Source organism: Ipomoea nil, unplaced genomic scaffold, assembly GCF_001879475.1.
Source record: "Ipomoea nil cultivar Tokyo-kokei standard unplaced genomic scaffold, Asagao_1.1 scaffold2826, whole genome shotgun sequence".
In the NCBI taxonomy this organism is placed as follows: domain Eukaryota; kingdom Viridiplantae; phylum Streptophyta; class Magnoliopsida; order Solanales; family Convolvulaceae; genus Ipomoea; species Ipomoea nil.
The window spans coordinates 536,034-550,240 of record NW_017619254.1 but is presented as its reverse complement, the minus strand read 5'-3'; the positions used below and the strand labels follow the sequence as shown (position 1 = coordinate 550,240).

At 35.9% G+C, this 14,207-nt stretch overlaps 5 protein-coding genes and 1 non-coding gene across 6 annotated transcripts; 1 reads left to right on the top strand and 5 right to left on the bottom strand.

Moving 5' to 3' along the window:
- Positions 1-216: 216 nt before the first annotated feature.
- On the bottom strand, positions 217-1,587 carry LOC109158825 (stem-specific protein TSJT1-like). Its single transcript, XM_019306720.1, has 4 exons — positions 1,269-1,587; positions 915-1,155; positions 712-832; positions 217-563 (listed from the first exon to the last, which is right to left on the bottom strand). The coding sequence occupies exons 1-4, from the start codon at positions 1,463-1,465 to the stop codon at positions 361-363; spliced, it is 762 nt and encodes a 253-aa protein (XP_019162265.1). The 5' UTR covers positions 1,466-1,587; the 3' UTR covers positions 217-360.
- A 2,011-nt stretch (positions 1,588-3,598) lies between these two features.
- On the bottom strand, positions 3,599-4,445 carry LOC109158832 (1,4-dihydroxy-2-naphthoyl-CoA thioesterase 1-like). The gene is made up of 2 exons (XM_019306726.1): positions 4,308-4,445; positions 3,599-4,258 (listed from the first exon to the last, which is right to left on the bottom strand). Exon 2 carries the CDS (start codon positions 4,210-4,212, stop codon positions 3,745-3,747), a length of 468 nt encoding a protein of 155 aa, XP_019162271.1. The 5' UTR covers positions 4,213-4,258; positions 4,308-4,445; the 3' UTR covers positions 3,599-3,744.
- A 45-nt stretch (positions 4,446-4,490) lies between these two features.
- TRNAV-UAC lies at positions 4,491-4,563 on the bottom strand. Its single transcript has one exon. It is a non-coding gene; the product is annotated as a tRNA-Val (tRNA).
- Positions 4,564-5,200: 637 nt separating this feature from the next.
- LOC109158830 (tetraspanin-19-like) lies at positions 5,201-6,437 on the top strand. The gene is made up of 5 exons (XM_019306725.1): positions 5,201-5,415; positions 5,512-5,611; positions 5,722-5,802; positions 5,884-5,988; positions 6,065-6,437. The coding sequence occupies exons 1-5, from the start codon at positions 5,264-5,266 to the stop codon at positions 6,230-6,232; spliced, it is 606 nt and encodes a 201-aa protein (XP_019162270.1). The 5' UTR covers positions 5,201-5,263; the 3' UTR covers positions 6,233-6,437.
- LOC109158823 (sphingolipid delta(4)-desaturase DES1-like) lies at positions 6,394-8,387 on the bottom strand. Its single transcript, XM_019306718.1, has 2 exons — positions 8,149-8,387; positions 6,394-7,457 (listed from the first exon to the last, which is right to left on the bottom strand). The coding sequence occupies exons 1-2, from the start codon at positions 8,305-8,307 to the stop codon at positions 6,624-6,626; spliced, it is 993 nt and encodes a 330-aa protein (XP_019162263.1). The 5' UTR covers positions 8,308-8,387; the 3' UTR covers positions 6,394-6,623.
- Positions 8,388-9,755: 1,368 nt separating this feature from the next.
- On the bottom strand, positions 9,756-12,423 carry LOC109158824. Its single transcript, XM_019306719.1, has 5 exons — positions 12,040-12,423; positions 11,148-11,298; positions 10,902-10,968; positions 10,590-10,824; positions 9,756-10,318 (listed from the first exon to the last, which is right to left on the bottom strand). The coding sequence occupies exons 1-5, from the start codon at positions 12,144-12,146 to the stop codon at positions 10,105-10,107; spliced, it is 774 nt and encodes a 257-aa protein (XP_019162264.1). The 5' UTR covers positions 12,147-12,423; the 3' UTR covers positions 9,756-10,104.
- Between the last annotated feature and the right edge of the window lie 1,784 nt (positions 12,424-14,207).

Below are 14,207 nucleotides of genomic sequence, written 5' to 3'. Positions count from 1 at the left end.
TTTAATTATATATTCCTTAATCATATCATCATTTTATAAAAGTGAAAATGATCAAATAATTTTATACTAAAAATAATCTTTAAAAAATTACAATTAAACAATTTCATTTTTGTGTATATAGGTCCAATAGCCCATTTTCTCAATTCACATATGTAAATTTAAATTAACAAAAATAAAATATATTTATGATAACACAAGTGTGATTCCATGTTTGTGCATCAAAAAGTTGTACAGATTAAAGAGAAAACATTAACACAAGTGTGATGTTGAATGAGATTCAAGCATCATTTACAATATAACACATTATTATTACCAAACTTTGATTTATTACCACCAAAAAAAGGGAAAGTTTGCTAGTCTCTATTCCCCCTCAACAACTGTTGTGCCTGCCCAGTTTGATGCACTTCCTCTCCGCGGAATGCTATGGAGTCTGGTGTAAAAATCGACTTGGAAAATAATCGCATTCACATTACTGCCATCATCGTCCTCGCGAATCATCGCTTTTACCTTGTGAAGTGGATGATCAAAGCTGGTTAGCCCACTCTCACTCAAGAAAATGCAACCTGCAACAGTTCAAATTAAACCCAGTGTTTTATATTAGGACCAAATATTGCAGAAAACACAGCAAATAACTTGCAATAATTGGCTAAGAACTAATCCATATATATCAGCCTAAAACTAGCTGATTTTCTTTCTCCCTCGAGCATAAACCTGGAGGAAACGGCGTGTAACATTTCCCAGATGCAGCTTTGATGAGCTCTGCATCAGAACAACATATCAATGATCCATCACCAGTGGCTCCCCAGTGCAGTGCCACACTTCCTTCGCGATCCTGCCATAATTTAACACGACTAGCCAGTCAATTTTATAGCTTTTGACATAATGGTAAGCGTTTGATTCTAACATATACTCACCCTGGCTAGAAAAAGAGTAGAATCTTTAGAATCAAAGAGGATAAAAGCAAATTTCCCTTGCAGCTCCTTGATGACCTGATCAGGAGGATATGGCGCGCGGTCCCTTAACACCTTATAAGCCTCCACCATGATCATAGCTTCTGTGGCCTGTCTTGACAGACCATAGTATTTCCTCAAGTCAGAGGTATTATCTAGAGCTCCAGAAAATATGCAGAATATATCCTCCATCACAGTCACAGACCTAATATACATAACCAATTAAGCATATAATATATAAAACAGATCATAATCCAGCTATCAGTTTAGACTTTTCAATCAAACGTATTGAGTAATAAAAGAGTTATAGTAAATTACCTAGGATGAGATGGGGTTTCACCACCTACCCCCAAGAAGTTCCCATTAGGAAGTCTGTACAAAGTTGAGTCCCCTGGCTTCTGTGACCGGAAAATCTCGGCGATTTCTTGCCGGGTTTTCTTGTCAGGCTGCCCGGCCAAAGGAAGGCTGAGCTCCGGTGGTGGCTTGGCAATGGATTGCTCAAAAATAGCCAACATTTTCTTCAAGATTCCAGAGTGAGAATACAGAGAGTCAGTCCAACTGCAGCTACATATATGCTATTTATCTATGAATATAATGAAGAATTAATGCTTATCCATATGTCTGCGCATGTTTGGTACACTTAATTTATAGACAATCATACAAGGATAAAGCCAAGAGAAAAAAGTGAGAAGGCTTCTGTTGATTTCTTTTTTCTTTTTAGTTTTTTAATCCTCCAAGTGGTTTGAATAATGAGCCCTTCACAGGAGATAATGCCAAAAAAAAAGGTCTTTATTGTGAACAGATGAAACTGGGTGCAGAGTGGTAAACCAACCACCAGCGTTTAAGGTGGAGTGGTCCCCATGGATGACACCAAGTTGATGAGCCTAATGTCCCATTGTTTCCAGGGAAAACATTGTTTTGCAGAAAACTGTGAACTGCAGGTAACATCATATGATAGTTTTCTAATTATATTCAAGATTTGATTAAGCTTAACCTGAACAACAAGGCATCTGATCGAAGTTGTTTTTTATGTCAAAATAGACCAATGAATGTACAGTATTTGGAGTCAACCCCATTGTAGGTGGTAGGATTTGGTTAATTTTGTAAAGGAAAAAGGTTCAAACTGCAAAGTAGTTATTGATGTGGCAAGTGAAAATGTAATAAGTCATTGAATCTAAAAAGGGGAAAGTGATTAAAGTATGCACTCCATCTCAATATTTATATATTGGCTCTGTTTGGCAAATCTAGCTGAAAAGCTATAAGCTAGGAACTGAAAGCGGAAAATGAGGAGAAAGCTGAAAAGCTATAAGCTCAGAGCTGAAAACCGAAGAGCTGTTATGATTGAAAGTGTTTGGTAAAATTAACATTTTGATAAGCTGATAAATGTAAAAAAACTAAAAATGACATCTTCATAAAATTTAAATTAGTTTGTTTACATATTAAAATTTAACATTTTGTCTTTAAAAAAATCAACATTTTGAAATAAAACTATTAGCATAAATGCATAATCATGTGCACCTCTATTATATGTTCAATCAGCCCCTTACATGTGCACCTCAATTATTTTTGATGGGTTCTAAGTAACACGATGACCATGTTATCTTAAAAGATCATTTTTTATCTGATTTTACCAGATGAAAAACTAAGTCTGACAACCTAGTTTGACAAAACAACTAAAAAACAAAGCATCACTTATGTCTCGTAGCATATCTCTAAAGGAGTGTCCCAAGAACATTGGTTTGATAAATGAGAAATTTCATTTAAGACTTGTTTCAAACGATATAATGAGAGTTTGGATTTAGGTTGGACTTTCTTATGTGCAGAGATGTATAATTTGATATTAAATTTTGAAAATAGATTGGCCAAACTTCCTACCTCATGAGCATAAAATGAAAGTTTATGAAATTCATTATACAATACAGCGAAGTTTTAAAAATTATTAGGTTATTAAAAAAAAAAACAAAAAAACAACCACCACAAAGAAAGGATGTGCCATCATTGGGGGGAAATAGACAACACTCTTGAATTTTCTGTGTCATCTTCTAGCCAGAAAATGGTAGCTAATACCTACCATCCTACCATTCAACAAATCATTTATGTATTTCCTTGTGGGGTCTACGTCATTTTTTTTTACTCCGCATATAAAATTACATCAAACGATTGATACAATATTTATCAGTATTTAGTTTTAAGCATGGAAAAATTTAATCACATTTTGTTATTTTTCAAATAAAATATTAATAATGTCATAGAAATTTATTTAGAACTATCATTAAATTTATTTAGAGCCAAACATATTATAAGGGGCACGAATAAACTCGAATAATAAAAAGAAAATGATAAGGAGTTCAAGAATAATCAAGAATGTGTGTATTACTTTATATAAAATTGTTAATGATTTTTTTTAATGAATTTTATACTCACAAGTTATATTTGAATATTCGAAACAATCAACCATATAAAATAGATAAATTTAAACTTTCCATAATTAATGCATAAAAATTTCTATTTTAATTTTTTTTTTTTTTTAATTTTTTGTGATGATTTTGGTGTGTGCCAAATTTGACTCGGTGAGTTACTGAGTTTCCAGCTCCGATTTCCCAACCACTGGTTCAAAGTTCAAACTGAGTTTGCAAAGCAAAATACCAGATCAGGCCAAACAAAGTTCAATCAATCATTCATCAGAAGATAATGCATAGAGGCTAAATACAAAGCAAAATTCAATCTTATTATGTCTCTGATTCCGATTAGAATTCTGCAAATTATGATTGCCCAGAAACAGAATGAAATTGGATTACAACTTAGCAAATTTCTTGAGATTAACATCAGCATCTTTGGCGTGTTCAGGAACAGCCATGACCAAGAGAGTAACCCTAGAAGAAGATATCATCACTCGTTTATCTTCGTCCGATGGGTCAACCTTCCAGAGCTTCACTTCCCAGACCTGAATGGTGTTCCCGACGTTGACCGGCGTGGCCTCGGCGAGGACGAGGTCGCCGATCCGGGCACTCTTCAGATGGTGGATGCCCAGGTGGAATCCGGCCACTCTCCGGAACCCGGACGCCATGTGGGCCCCCATGCTCGCCAGAGCCTCCGCTATCAGCGCCGAAACTCCGCCGTGCAACACCTTGAACGGCTGGCAGCACTTCTCCGTCACCGGCAGCCGCCCCGTCACCTTGCTCGGCGACAGCTCGCCTATCTCGAACCCCACTGCGTGGAGTGTCCGATCCAATGTCTCTGTCTTTGTTTTCGATGGATCCATTGATTTTCTTGAATTCTAGTTCACAAACACACGAATTGATGTATGATTAAATCTTGATTTTTTGAGTGATCAAACTCTTGTTGTTTCAGTCTTGGAAAAAAATGAAATCTTTGATCCGTGGTACTCGAATTAGGTTGTTTGGTGGAGTAAAAAACACTCGTCTTATCGATTGAAGATAGGAAAAACGAAGTACCCAAAAGATTCAACAAGTTGGTGGGATGATGTGGTCCCACTGAATTTAATTTAAACATCATTATTTCCGAGAATATGTTCTTGAATGATGCTGCCCAGTATCGAACTGGGGACCTCTAGTGTGTAAGACTAATGTGATAACCACTACACCACAGCATCAACATATTTATTTTTGAGTAATAGTATTTTACTCTCATTTTTTACTCACTAATACTCTGTATGTGACATGCTTTGATTACTCAATATACAGGAGTCATTATTTTTATTTTTTTATCCATTACTCTTTTTTTTTTTTTTCTTCCAATAAAATTTGAACGCTTAGTGGGAGTAAAAGTTGGGAATAAATTTTCGAAGTCCAATAGTATTTTTGTATACTTTTAGCATTATATTAACCAAGTCGATTTTCATAAGTATTATATTTTCACTCATAAATAACTATTTAAACCCTAATATTACATTTTCATTTTGAGTATGACATTTTTCGTTTCTCTCATAAGTAGTTGTTAACTCTTAAGTATTACATTTTGTCTTATAAGTGACAAATATTTTATTCATGATTAATATAATAGTATTACATACATTTTCATCTTGATCTGACTTGTCTCACCAATAATGATACGTAAGAAAAGGATATATATCTGTTTTAGCAAGTGAAAAGTTTCCTAAGAAGAAACCAAATGAGTGAACTTTCTTGGATGTTTCCTCAATTCTTGGTCCCATCAATCATGCCAAATTCTGTTACAGCTATCTCATATATTTCCCACTGTAACACATTCTCCTCTGGCAAAATAGACAAGAATTCCTTCATTTTTATAACTGGTATAGTAAGAGCTTATACCAACTGCTAACAACTGTCAAAATGGAGAGGATACTGAAGAACTGCCTGAAGATATCCCTGAAACTAGCCAACCTAACCTTAGGAACTGTGGGCATAGCAATGTTCATGTATGGCCTCTGGATGATCAGAGTTTGGCAGCGGGACACAGCCGGCTCGGACTATGCTTTTCCTTGGTGACCTCCCTTTGATCAACATATATTGTTTTCTTAGATGTTTTTGTGTTTACTGGGAATTTTAAGAATACATTGTTGTGTCTGATGTTGATGCAGGTTTGTTCATGCATTTCTTGGCATTGGTATTGGTCTCTGTGCAATCACATTCCTTGGTCACTTTGCTGCTCATACTGCAAATCCTTCTTGCCTCACTTCTGTATCCTTAATTCCATTTTTTTTTTTTTTATATGAATTATATTCTCTCTCAAAACAAATCTGGGATGAGTACTAATCCCATGAAATGAACTGCAAACCTTAACTATGTAGTATATGTTTACCATCTTCTTGCTTCTGTTAGCAGAGACTGGATTACTAGCAGATGTTTACCTCAATTCTGACTGGGAAAAGGTTGCCTGTCTATATATATGTGCATGAATTTAACATGGATTTGATTCATTTAACTATAAATGTTATGATGATATATCACAGGATTTACCAGAAGATCCATCAGGGAGGTTTAATGATTTCAAGAATTTTGTGAAGAATAACAGTGAAGATTTCCAATGGATCACCCTGTTCATTGTGCTTGCTCAGGTATAAACCCATGTTCTGAGAAATGCAAGAACAGATTATAATCTTAGATCCATTACTGAAACATTTGTAATGGCAGGGAGTTTCGATTTTATTAGCAACTGTTCTCAGAACCCTGGGAAAAGACACAAGATATGAGAGGGAAAATGGTGAGCCAAGAGTTCCACTTCTGGATCAACCTGACCAAACATTTCCAGCATATCCATATGTTGTTGGTGAACCAAGATTCCCCTGCAAGAATGTCTGAGGTTCTTGAATGTTAGGATTCTGAATCAACCAAAAACGAAAAGATGCTTGCTTACCCTCATGTAGACTTGCAGAAAATAGCTAATAGTAAGATGCAGAATCAGAAATGTATCCATGTTTGAGTAGCTCTGGGTACGAAGACCCTATATTGAATCAAGAATGCAGAAAATGAATATGTAATGAGATTTCAGTTTCGTGTGTCCAAACAATTACATATTACAAAATCGTATAAACAATGAAACAATGGAATCAAGCATTCATTTGTCAATCTAAAGCCTAAACAAAGGGACGCTGATTGCTTAACAATGTCACAGAACAAGGAGTCCAAGAATGGGAGAAGAATCCCATTTGAAGCCTAAAGTAGAGGGGGGATTAGTTGACCAAAAGAGCAACTATTCAGATTTCTTCTCCCTCATATCTGCCAACTTTCTCTTCATTCTGCTAAAAGGCCCAACCGTACAATCCATTACATACATATAGATGACTTGGCTCCAGGATGCATACGAATCTAGAGTATCATAATATTCCGGTGCAATCTCTTTCACCTTGTAAAGCTTGCTCCCGGGGATCCTGGGGAAATCATGGTGCTCGTTGTGATAGCCTACACTCCATGTCATTAGATTCAGAGGACCATAGTACGAGTATGTCTCCTGTTCGGGATTGAAGACATAGTGCTCTGAGATGAAGTGACCAGCCATTGGGTGCATGCCGCCACCAACAAATGTCGACAAGATCAAATAAGCAAAAGATTTCCAACCGAAGAAGTACACCAAAGCAGCATCGAGGGCAAGCTGGACAGTAAAATTGGTGAACTCCCATACACCAGGCGGTTTTGGTTTGAGAAAAAGAGGCCTGAAAGCATAAAAGAAGAGTTGCAAGATAACCCATACGCTCTTGGCAATGGCATTTGTGACAAGGTGGGCTTCAGTAAGGCTGGGGAGATCCATGTCGATTCCATCATAACCTTGGAATCTATGGTGCTCGAGATGATACTTTTGGAAGGTGACGGACATGGGTACCCCAACAGGAAGGTTAGCGAAAATCCCAAGCCAGCGATTGTATACTGGGGTTGAGAAAGCGAGATTATGGCTGAGCTCATGGATGGCCAAGAAGAGATTGTGGTTGAGAAATGAACCGAAAAAGTAGGACACAGCTAGAATTTTCAGCCAGCTTGCATTGTAGAGATAGGTAGCAGTCCAAAGCTGAAGGATAACAACCACAGATATCTGGAGCAACAAAATTTATATTAGTCTCAACCCAAAAAGGGATGCTGTTCTTATTTGCAAATCCACAATTTTCAAATATTTGTAATGCCATGGAGGAAAAGCATGTAAAACTTATCCCCATAATTCCTGCAAATAAAATCACTTCCTCCACCATACATTTCTCCAGATTTTAGGAAGAACATATAATGCAAAAGCCATGATTTTCTCCAGTTTATCACACATATAGATAATTCAGAATTAAGCAACCAAACAGTCACAGAACCTTGAACATAAACTATATTCTTTTTCTTTAATCTTTAGCTTCCCAAATGATTGCAATGAGGATTCAGATCCTAAATGGAGATGAAGCAGGTTTTCCAATGGAAGCCCTTGTGGGCCAACAATGGCTGTGGGTCCTAGGCGCCCTTTCTGGGCAAGAAATCAAGAGATGAAACAACTGATAGTTTGGGAAGAATGAATTTAATTACAAGTCCTTTTCCTCCAGACAAGAAAATTAAATGCTTTTAAGGTTGTTGAAGAGGATATAATCAATTGCAACATAACTACCAACACTTCATTAAATTGAGGGGTTGACATTACATTTCCCAATCCGATCTCAGATCCAAAGTACCCATTATGCGAAACGAAAAATACAATCAACCCACAAGATTAAAAACGAGAACCCATGAATGAATGCGCATAAAGATTGTACCTTGAGACAAGCATAGGGGTCGGGGCCAAAGAGCTCTTTGATTTGAGGGTACTGAGAGAGGATCTGCCGTCTACGCGAGGCATGAGGCTCATCTGTGTATGACCAAAAGAAATCTGTAGCCATTACACCTTCTTCTCTCTCTTCCCCCGCAAATCCCATTCTCTCTCGCTCGCGCTCTCTTATTCTCTTCCCTCTACGGACTACTGGATCTTTCTTGTTTTTTGGAATGTTAGGCCTCTGGTTGCTTCTAGTATTTGAGCAGGCCAGGTTAGTTTCACATGAGCGGCATTTGCGGGACGTTTAAATTTAAATGAGTGAAAAACGATTAAAAATTTTATTTTTTTAAAGATTGCTGTTCATAAATTGCAGAAAAAGACATATGGACCATGTTTCTCTCTTTTGCTCTCTGCCTTTCGTTCCTTTCTTGGACACAATCACACAAAAAGCCTGTTAGCTGGAAATTGCAATTTTAATCCCACTTTTTATTAAAAAAAAAATAAATTGTCATATATCATCATATTACATTTGTGACAAACATCATTTATGTTTAACTAAAAACAATAAAATTAAAACAATTTAATCTATGTAGCTTTGTCTTCTTTACACCATCACAGCTGTCTTCACCCTTGCTGCTTCCATCATACTTGCCATGTGCATTGTCCTTTTACTCTATTTTCAGCAATTGTGGACACATTATTATTATTACAGATAATTTGGACCGTATTTCTCTTGCAATCGATATAAATTCATACTTAGATATATAAAAATACAATTAAATGCACTAATGCAACACAAAATGCATCACACTTAATGGTGCATTTTCAAATACTTTGTAGTGCATTTCTGCGTACCTAATGGTGAGTGACAACACAACTGTACAGATACTTAATGCGTACCTATTTATACATACCCTGTATTACTGACATTAGTCATGCCGAGATACTTTGAAAATTTTAGAAAAAAAAAAATTTCAATTTGAGTCATATGACTATAGGGGTCTTGTTAATTTCAGTCATTAATTTTTAAAAATGTCAATTTAGTACTTTAACTATGCAATTTTTGTCAAATTTGATCACTCTGGCCAAATTTCGCCGGAAAATTTTAATTATTAAAATAATTAAAATATTTTGACTATTTCACGTCTTTTTTCGTCTTTTTTCTTCTTCCCAAGCGAGTCCATCCCTTCCTCTCCCGTTTCCAGTGAATGCAATGAACTTGGATAATGATATTAAAGATAGGATTTAGAGGGGAAAGAACGCCAAAAACTCCTGTTTCCAGTGAATGCAATGAACTTGGATAATGATATTAAAGATAGGATTTAGAGGGGAAAGAACGCCAAAAACAGGAGAGAAAGAGATGAACTTGCCGGGAAGAAGAAAAGAAGCGTGAAATGACCAAAATACCCTCATTATTTTAACTATTAAAATTTTCCAACGAAATTTGATCGGAGTGACTAAAATTGACAAAAATTAGATAGTTAAAGTACTAAATTTACACTTTTAAAAGTCAAGGACTGAAATTAACAAGACTGCTATAGTCATATGACCAAAATTGAAATTTCCTCAATAAAAAATTTCATATGGTATACTTGGAGTTGAAAAGGGATGAAAGGGTCATCAGAAACTCTCATATAAAAAGCTTAAAGAAGCCCAAAAGATTCATATCATATATGGGGTAAGCCCAAGTTTAAGAAGGCCCAAAACACTGATAAACAACCAAGCAACACAACTGTACATGCATGTACATACTAGGATATGAAACTACTAATATAACACTGTTCTTAAACCTAACCCTGTGCCACAATAACTCAGGCTGGGTTCTTATAATCAGAAGTGGAAGAAGAAGCCACTCCAGATTTTCTAAATCTAGTCGGACCGACTTATTTTTCGGGCCCTTTCAGTAATTCAATGAGAGAAAATGGTGCTCGAGAAGACAACCCGAGAGGCTGTGTCCACTCTACCTTAGGTGAGTATCGTAAGTAGTGTCAAAAACGCTATGAGGCACAATCAGAGGCAGCTTCTCTATGTACATGAACAGCCTTCTCAGGTTTTCCCTTGTTATAGTTTCCATGTCCATCGCATCCCGGTTGTCCAGATATACCCAAAGGTCTCCAGAGTTCACGCTTTTCAGACTATCCCGGCAGAAGGGACAAGATTGTGACCTTGAACGCCTGCAATTCGTAATTAGGATTAGGATGGGTGACTAGAATTAGGAAAAGTGTGACTTCTATCCAAACTAGCAGTTATTGTTAAACATAGTCAAACAAAAGATGTGTGTCCAGCAAAAGATTTAACGGTACAAAGGAAACAGACAGCATTCATAAGTAGGTACTAAATGTTAAGTCCTAACCATGAAATGAATGTGAATTCATCATTATTGCAACAAGGGGTGGCTTATGCAGTTATGCATCAACCGTAAAGTATTTAAGAGAGGAAACGCACCATTCATGGTAGCATTTCAAACACATGGCATGATTGCAGTTAGGCAGCACGATTTTGCTGTTCATTTCCATGCATATTCCACATTCTTCCTCCCTCTCAATATCCAAATCCGAAGCTTGTCTGTAGTCCTCATCGTCTTTTCTCCTATACCTCTCCAGACAGACGGCTTTTTGCCTTTTGTCTTCCGAATCCGTGACCCCCTTCTCGAGTTGAAGTAAGGAGGGATAAATAGCAGCTGCCCACAGATTGAATTGAAACATTAGAACCAAAAAAAATCACCTTCGGGTGAGATCAACATAATTAGAAGCTCACCATAAAATTCTTTAATGCTTGCCTTTCGTTCGTGAGTGGACATTGTTGTAGTGCCATCAACATAAACCTGCAAGAAAGGAGCAGATATTCGTATTCATACATTCAGTGTTCATTCAAATTGAAGCATGTGCTCCATCTCAACTAAAATAAAAGCCTAAGCTGACAGTTGGATTGCAAATTAATGGTTATATGCTCAACAATTCAAGAATCACGGGATAATGTCACACGACATGAGAAAATTCAAACCTTGTAGATTAAAATCCTCAACAATCCTAGAGTACCGGCAAGCTGGCAATCAGTCCATTGCACCAAGAACAGGAAGAGATGTGCCGCGGGGCTGTATGACATTCGCATTTGCAGACAAGCACCATCATACTCCCTTGGAAAGTCAGATGCCCTGCAATCCACATTGCAAGATTCAGTAAGTTCCAACAAATAAGCAAGAATCTTCTCACAAAGTATAAAAGAGGAAAACAGATTCTTCCTCTAATGAATAGATATTTTTTGAAAATCAAGGTAGGCCCTGGGAGTTTATACACTTTGCAAGATAACTATGATGATAGCATTGAAAATGATACGTTTATCAGCAACTGAAGCAATCAGTGATTAGTAAAGTGAAATTAAAACAACCATGATGAAACCTTTCTACACAAAATGCCCCATCATATTAAACTTTATAAGCTGCAAAAGGTAAATTGGAAAAAAAAAACAAAATTTTTTATTCATTAATTTTAATTGTCCAGCTCCATAAATTCTACAGTAATCCAAAACAAACCTTTTTGAGCAAAATACAGCAACAACCAATAATATTTCTCAGGATTTTTTTTTTTTTTTTTAACCTGGAGCTTGAAAAAAGTAAAATCAAACAAAAAAGTGAAGCTTACCATAACTCCCAAATATAAAACTTCAAGGTAAATTTATGAATGCAGAGAAATATCATAGAAATTCAAAGATAAAGCTTTGTAAGATTAGATAGAAAATAAAATAAAATAAAATTAAAAAATTTCAAAGAAACAGTGTGCCGAGTACCAAATTGGGAATATGCATTCACATACGTTACAGAAATAGAAAAAAAATTATTTTTCTGGGATATTTTAAGAAGGAAGAAGAAGGGAGAATCAAGAATGAGTTGACTCACAGAGTATTCGCGTGCTGAATATCAGCTTCAAGAACTTTGAGAGAATCCTTAAAGGACCTTCGCATTTGCCCTCCAAAGCTCCCACCACCTCCTCCACCAATATACATGTTTCTCTTCTCCTCTCCTCTCCTCTATACTCTCTTCTTTCTCTGTCTAAACCCACCCTAAAACCTCCCTTCCGAGCTACACACCATAACCCCCTTCACATCAAATTTCCCATTTTAACATTAAAAAGAATTATATTTTTCGCAGAGAAGCTCTGAGATTTTTCTGGGATTATAACGCTCGGAAACAGAGAGAAAGAGAGAAAGTCCTGAGTGCTTCTATCTTCTTCCTCTTCATCAAAAAGCAGAGAGAGAAAGAGAATGGGGCGGTTATCAGTGGACACGTGACGTTAGGTGATGACACGCGGAGAGGTTAAAAACTAGTGGTATTTGCGTAATTGTTTCACAAATTTGAACTATAAGTTATCCCTAACTTTTTTACTTTTTGATCATTTCATGTTTACCATGGGAAGACTGAGTTAATTTTACTAGTAAATAAACGTGGATTACTAAATACTTACTAAATTACAGTTTATATTTAAAGAAGTGAGTTTTAAAATACTTGTGACAGTCACAAAAAATAAAATTAAATACCTGTTTTCTAAACCCAAAAAAAAAAAAGAAAAAAAAAAGTAAAACCTAAAAAAGGTGATATCTTTCTTTAAAATCACCCTCTAATAAGTGTTATTATTGTGGTGGGCTCTTTTATGCTTAAATTATTGCAACAACTTCTTTAATGCCCTCCAATTTAGGGAGAGTAAATAACATCTTATAAGAAAATGAGCATCTTCTATTTTTTGGATAATAAGAAAACTTACTGTTACTATTTAATTATCTACATTGAATGACTGTTATGAGTTTTTTTTTTTTTCAAAAATATGTACAAATTTAATAATAAAAAACATCAGTCAAGTTAATTATGTACTCATATTATTCATTTGATAACTTCAAGTTTTAAATTTGACTTTTAATAAAAGCGATTTATTAATCTTCTTGATTTGAGCAGATCAATTATTCAACTATGGGATAGTTATGCTGTGGGCTCGTGCCCAGCGTGCATCATGGGCACGGTAACGGTGCCGTCAGGCACCGTTATCTTCCCTCTTTTTTTTTTTTTTTTTTTTTTTTTAATTTCAGACCGCTTCGTTATAGGAGCATATATTCACAGCTTTGTGTTCATAATTTCATAACTGTACATTCATAATTCTATAACTGTACATTCATAATTTCGTAACTGTACATTCATAATTCAATAACTGTAAATTCATAATTTTCGAAGCTCTATGTTCATAATTGTAAGTTCATAATGTCAGAGTTCTATGTTCATAATGTCATAACTGTACATTCATAATTCCATAACTGTACATTCATAATTTCATACTGTATATTCATAATTCCATACCGAACATTCATAATTTTCGAAGCTCTATGTTCATAATTGTAAGTTCATAATTCCATAACTATACATTCATAATTCTATAACTGTACATTCATAATGTCATAACTGTATATTCATAATTTCATAACGAATATGCCGTTAACGGCGTTTCGAACAAATTTTTTTTTTTAGTTAAAACAGCGTCGTTTTCACGGAAAACGACGCCGTTTTAGCGCCGTGCGCACCTTGCAAGGTGCGCACGTATGCATAGCATAATTTGCCTCAACTATAGATAACCTATTCTGATTTCTCATTCTTCCAAAAGGCTGAACCCCAACCCCTATTCTGGTTTCTCATACTCATACGGGCTACGGCCGGCCCGTATCCCTAATCACAGTTCTAAGTTCAAAGTCTAGCGCTCCAAAAAAATTGGCCCTGCTTTTTTAGGACTATTGCATCTGTTGTCTCCCACTTGTTACCTTTACTTTGGATGGCTTTCCCTCCACGCAACGTTGATTGGCTGATTGCCGCCGCCCGCTATTCTGGATTTTTGTTTTCGCCGTTCCATTTTGTCCTATTTTCAATTTCTATTTCATAAGTGATAACATACATTTTTCCAAAAAAAAAGAAGAAAGAAAAAGAAGTGATAACATACAGTATGTACATTCCATATTTTATGTTATCTGTTTTCACCATTAAAAACATTCTGCGACTTTCGAGATGTTAGGAATGTTCTTGGACTCCCG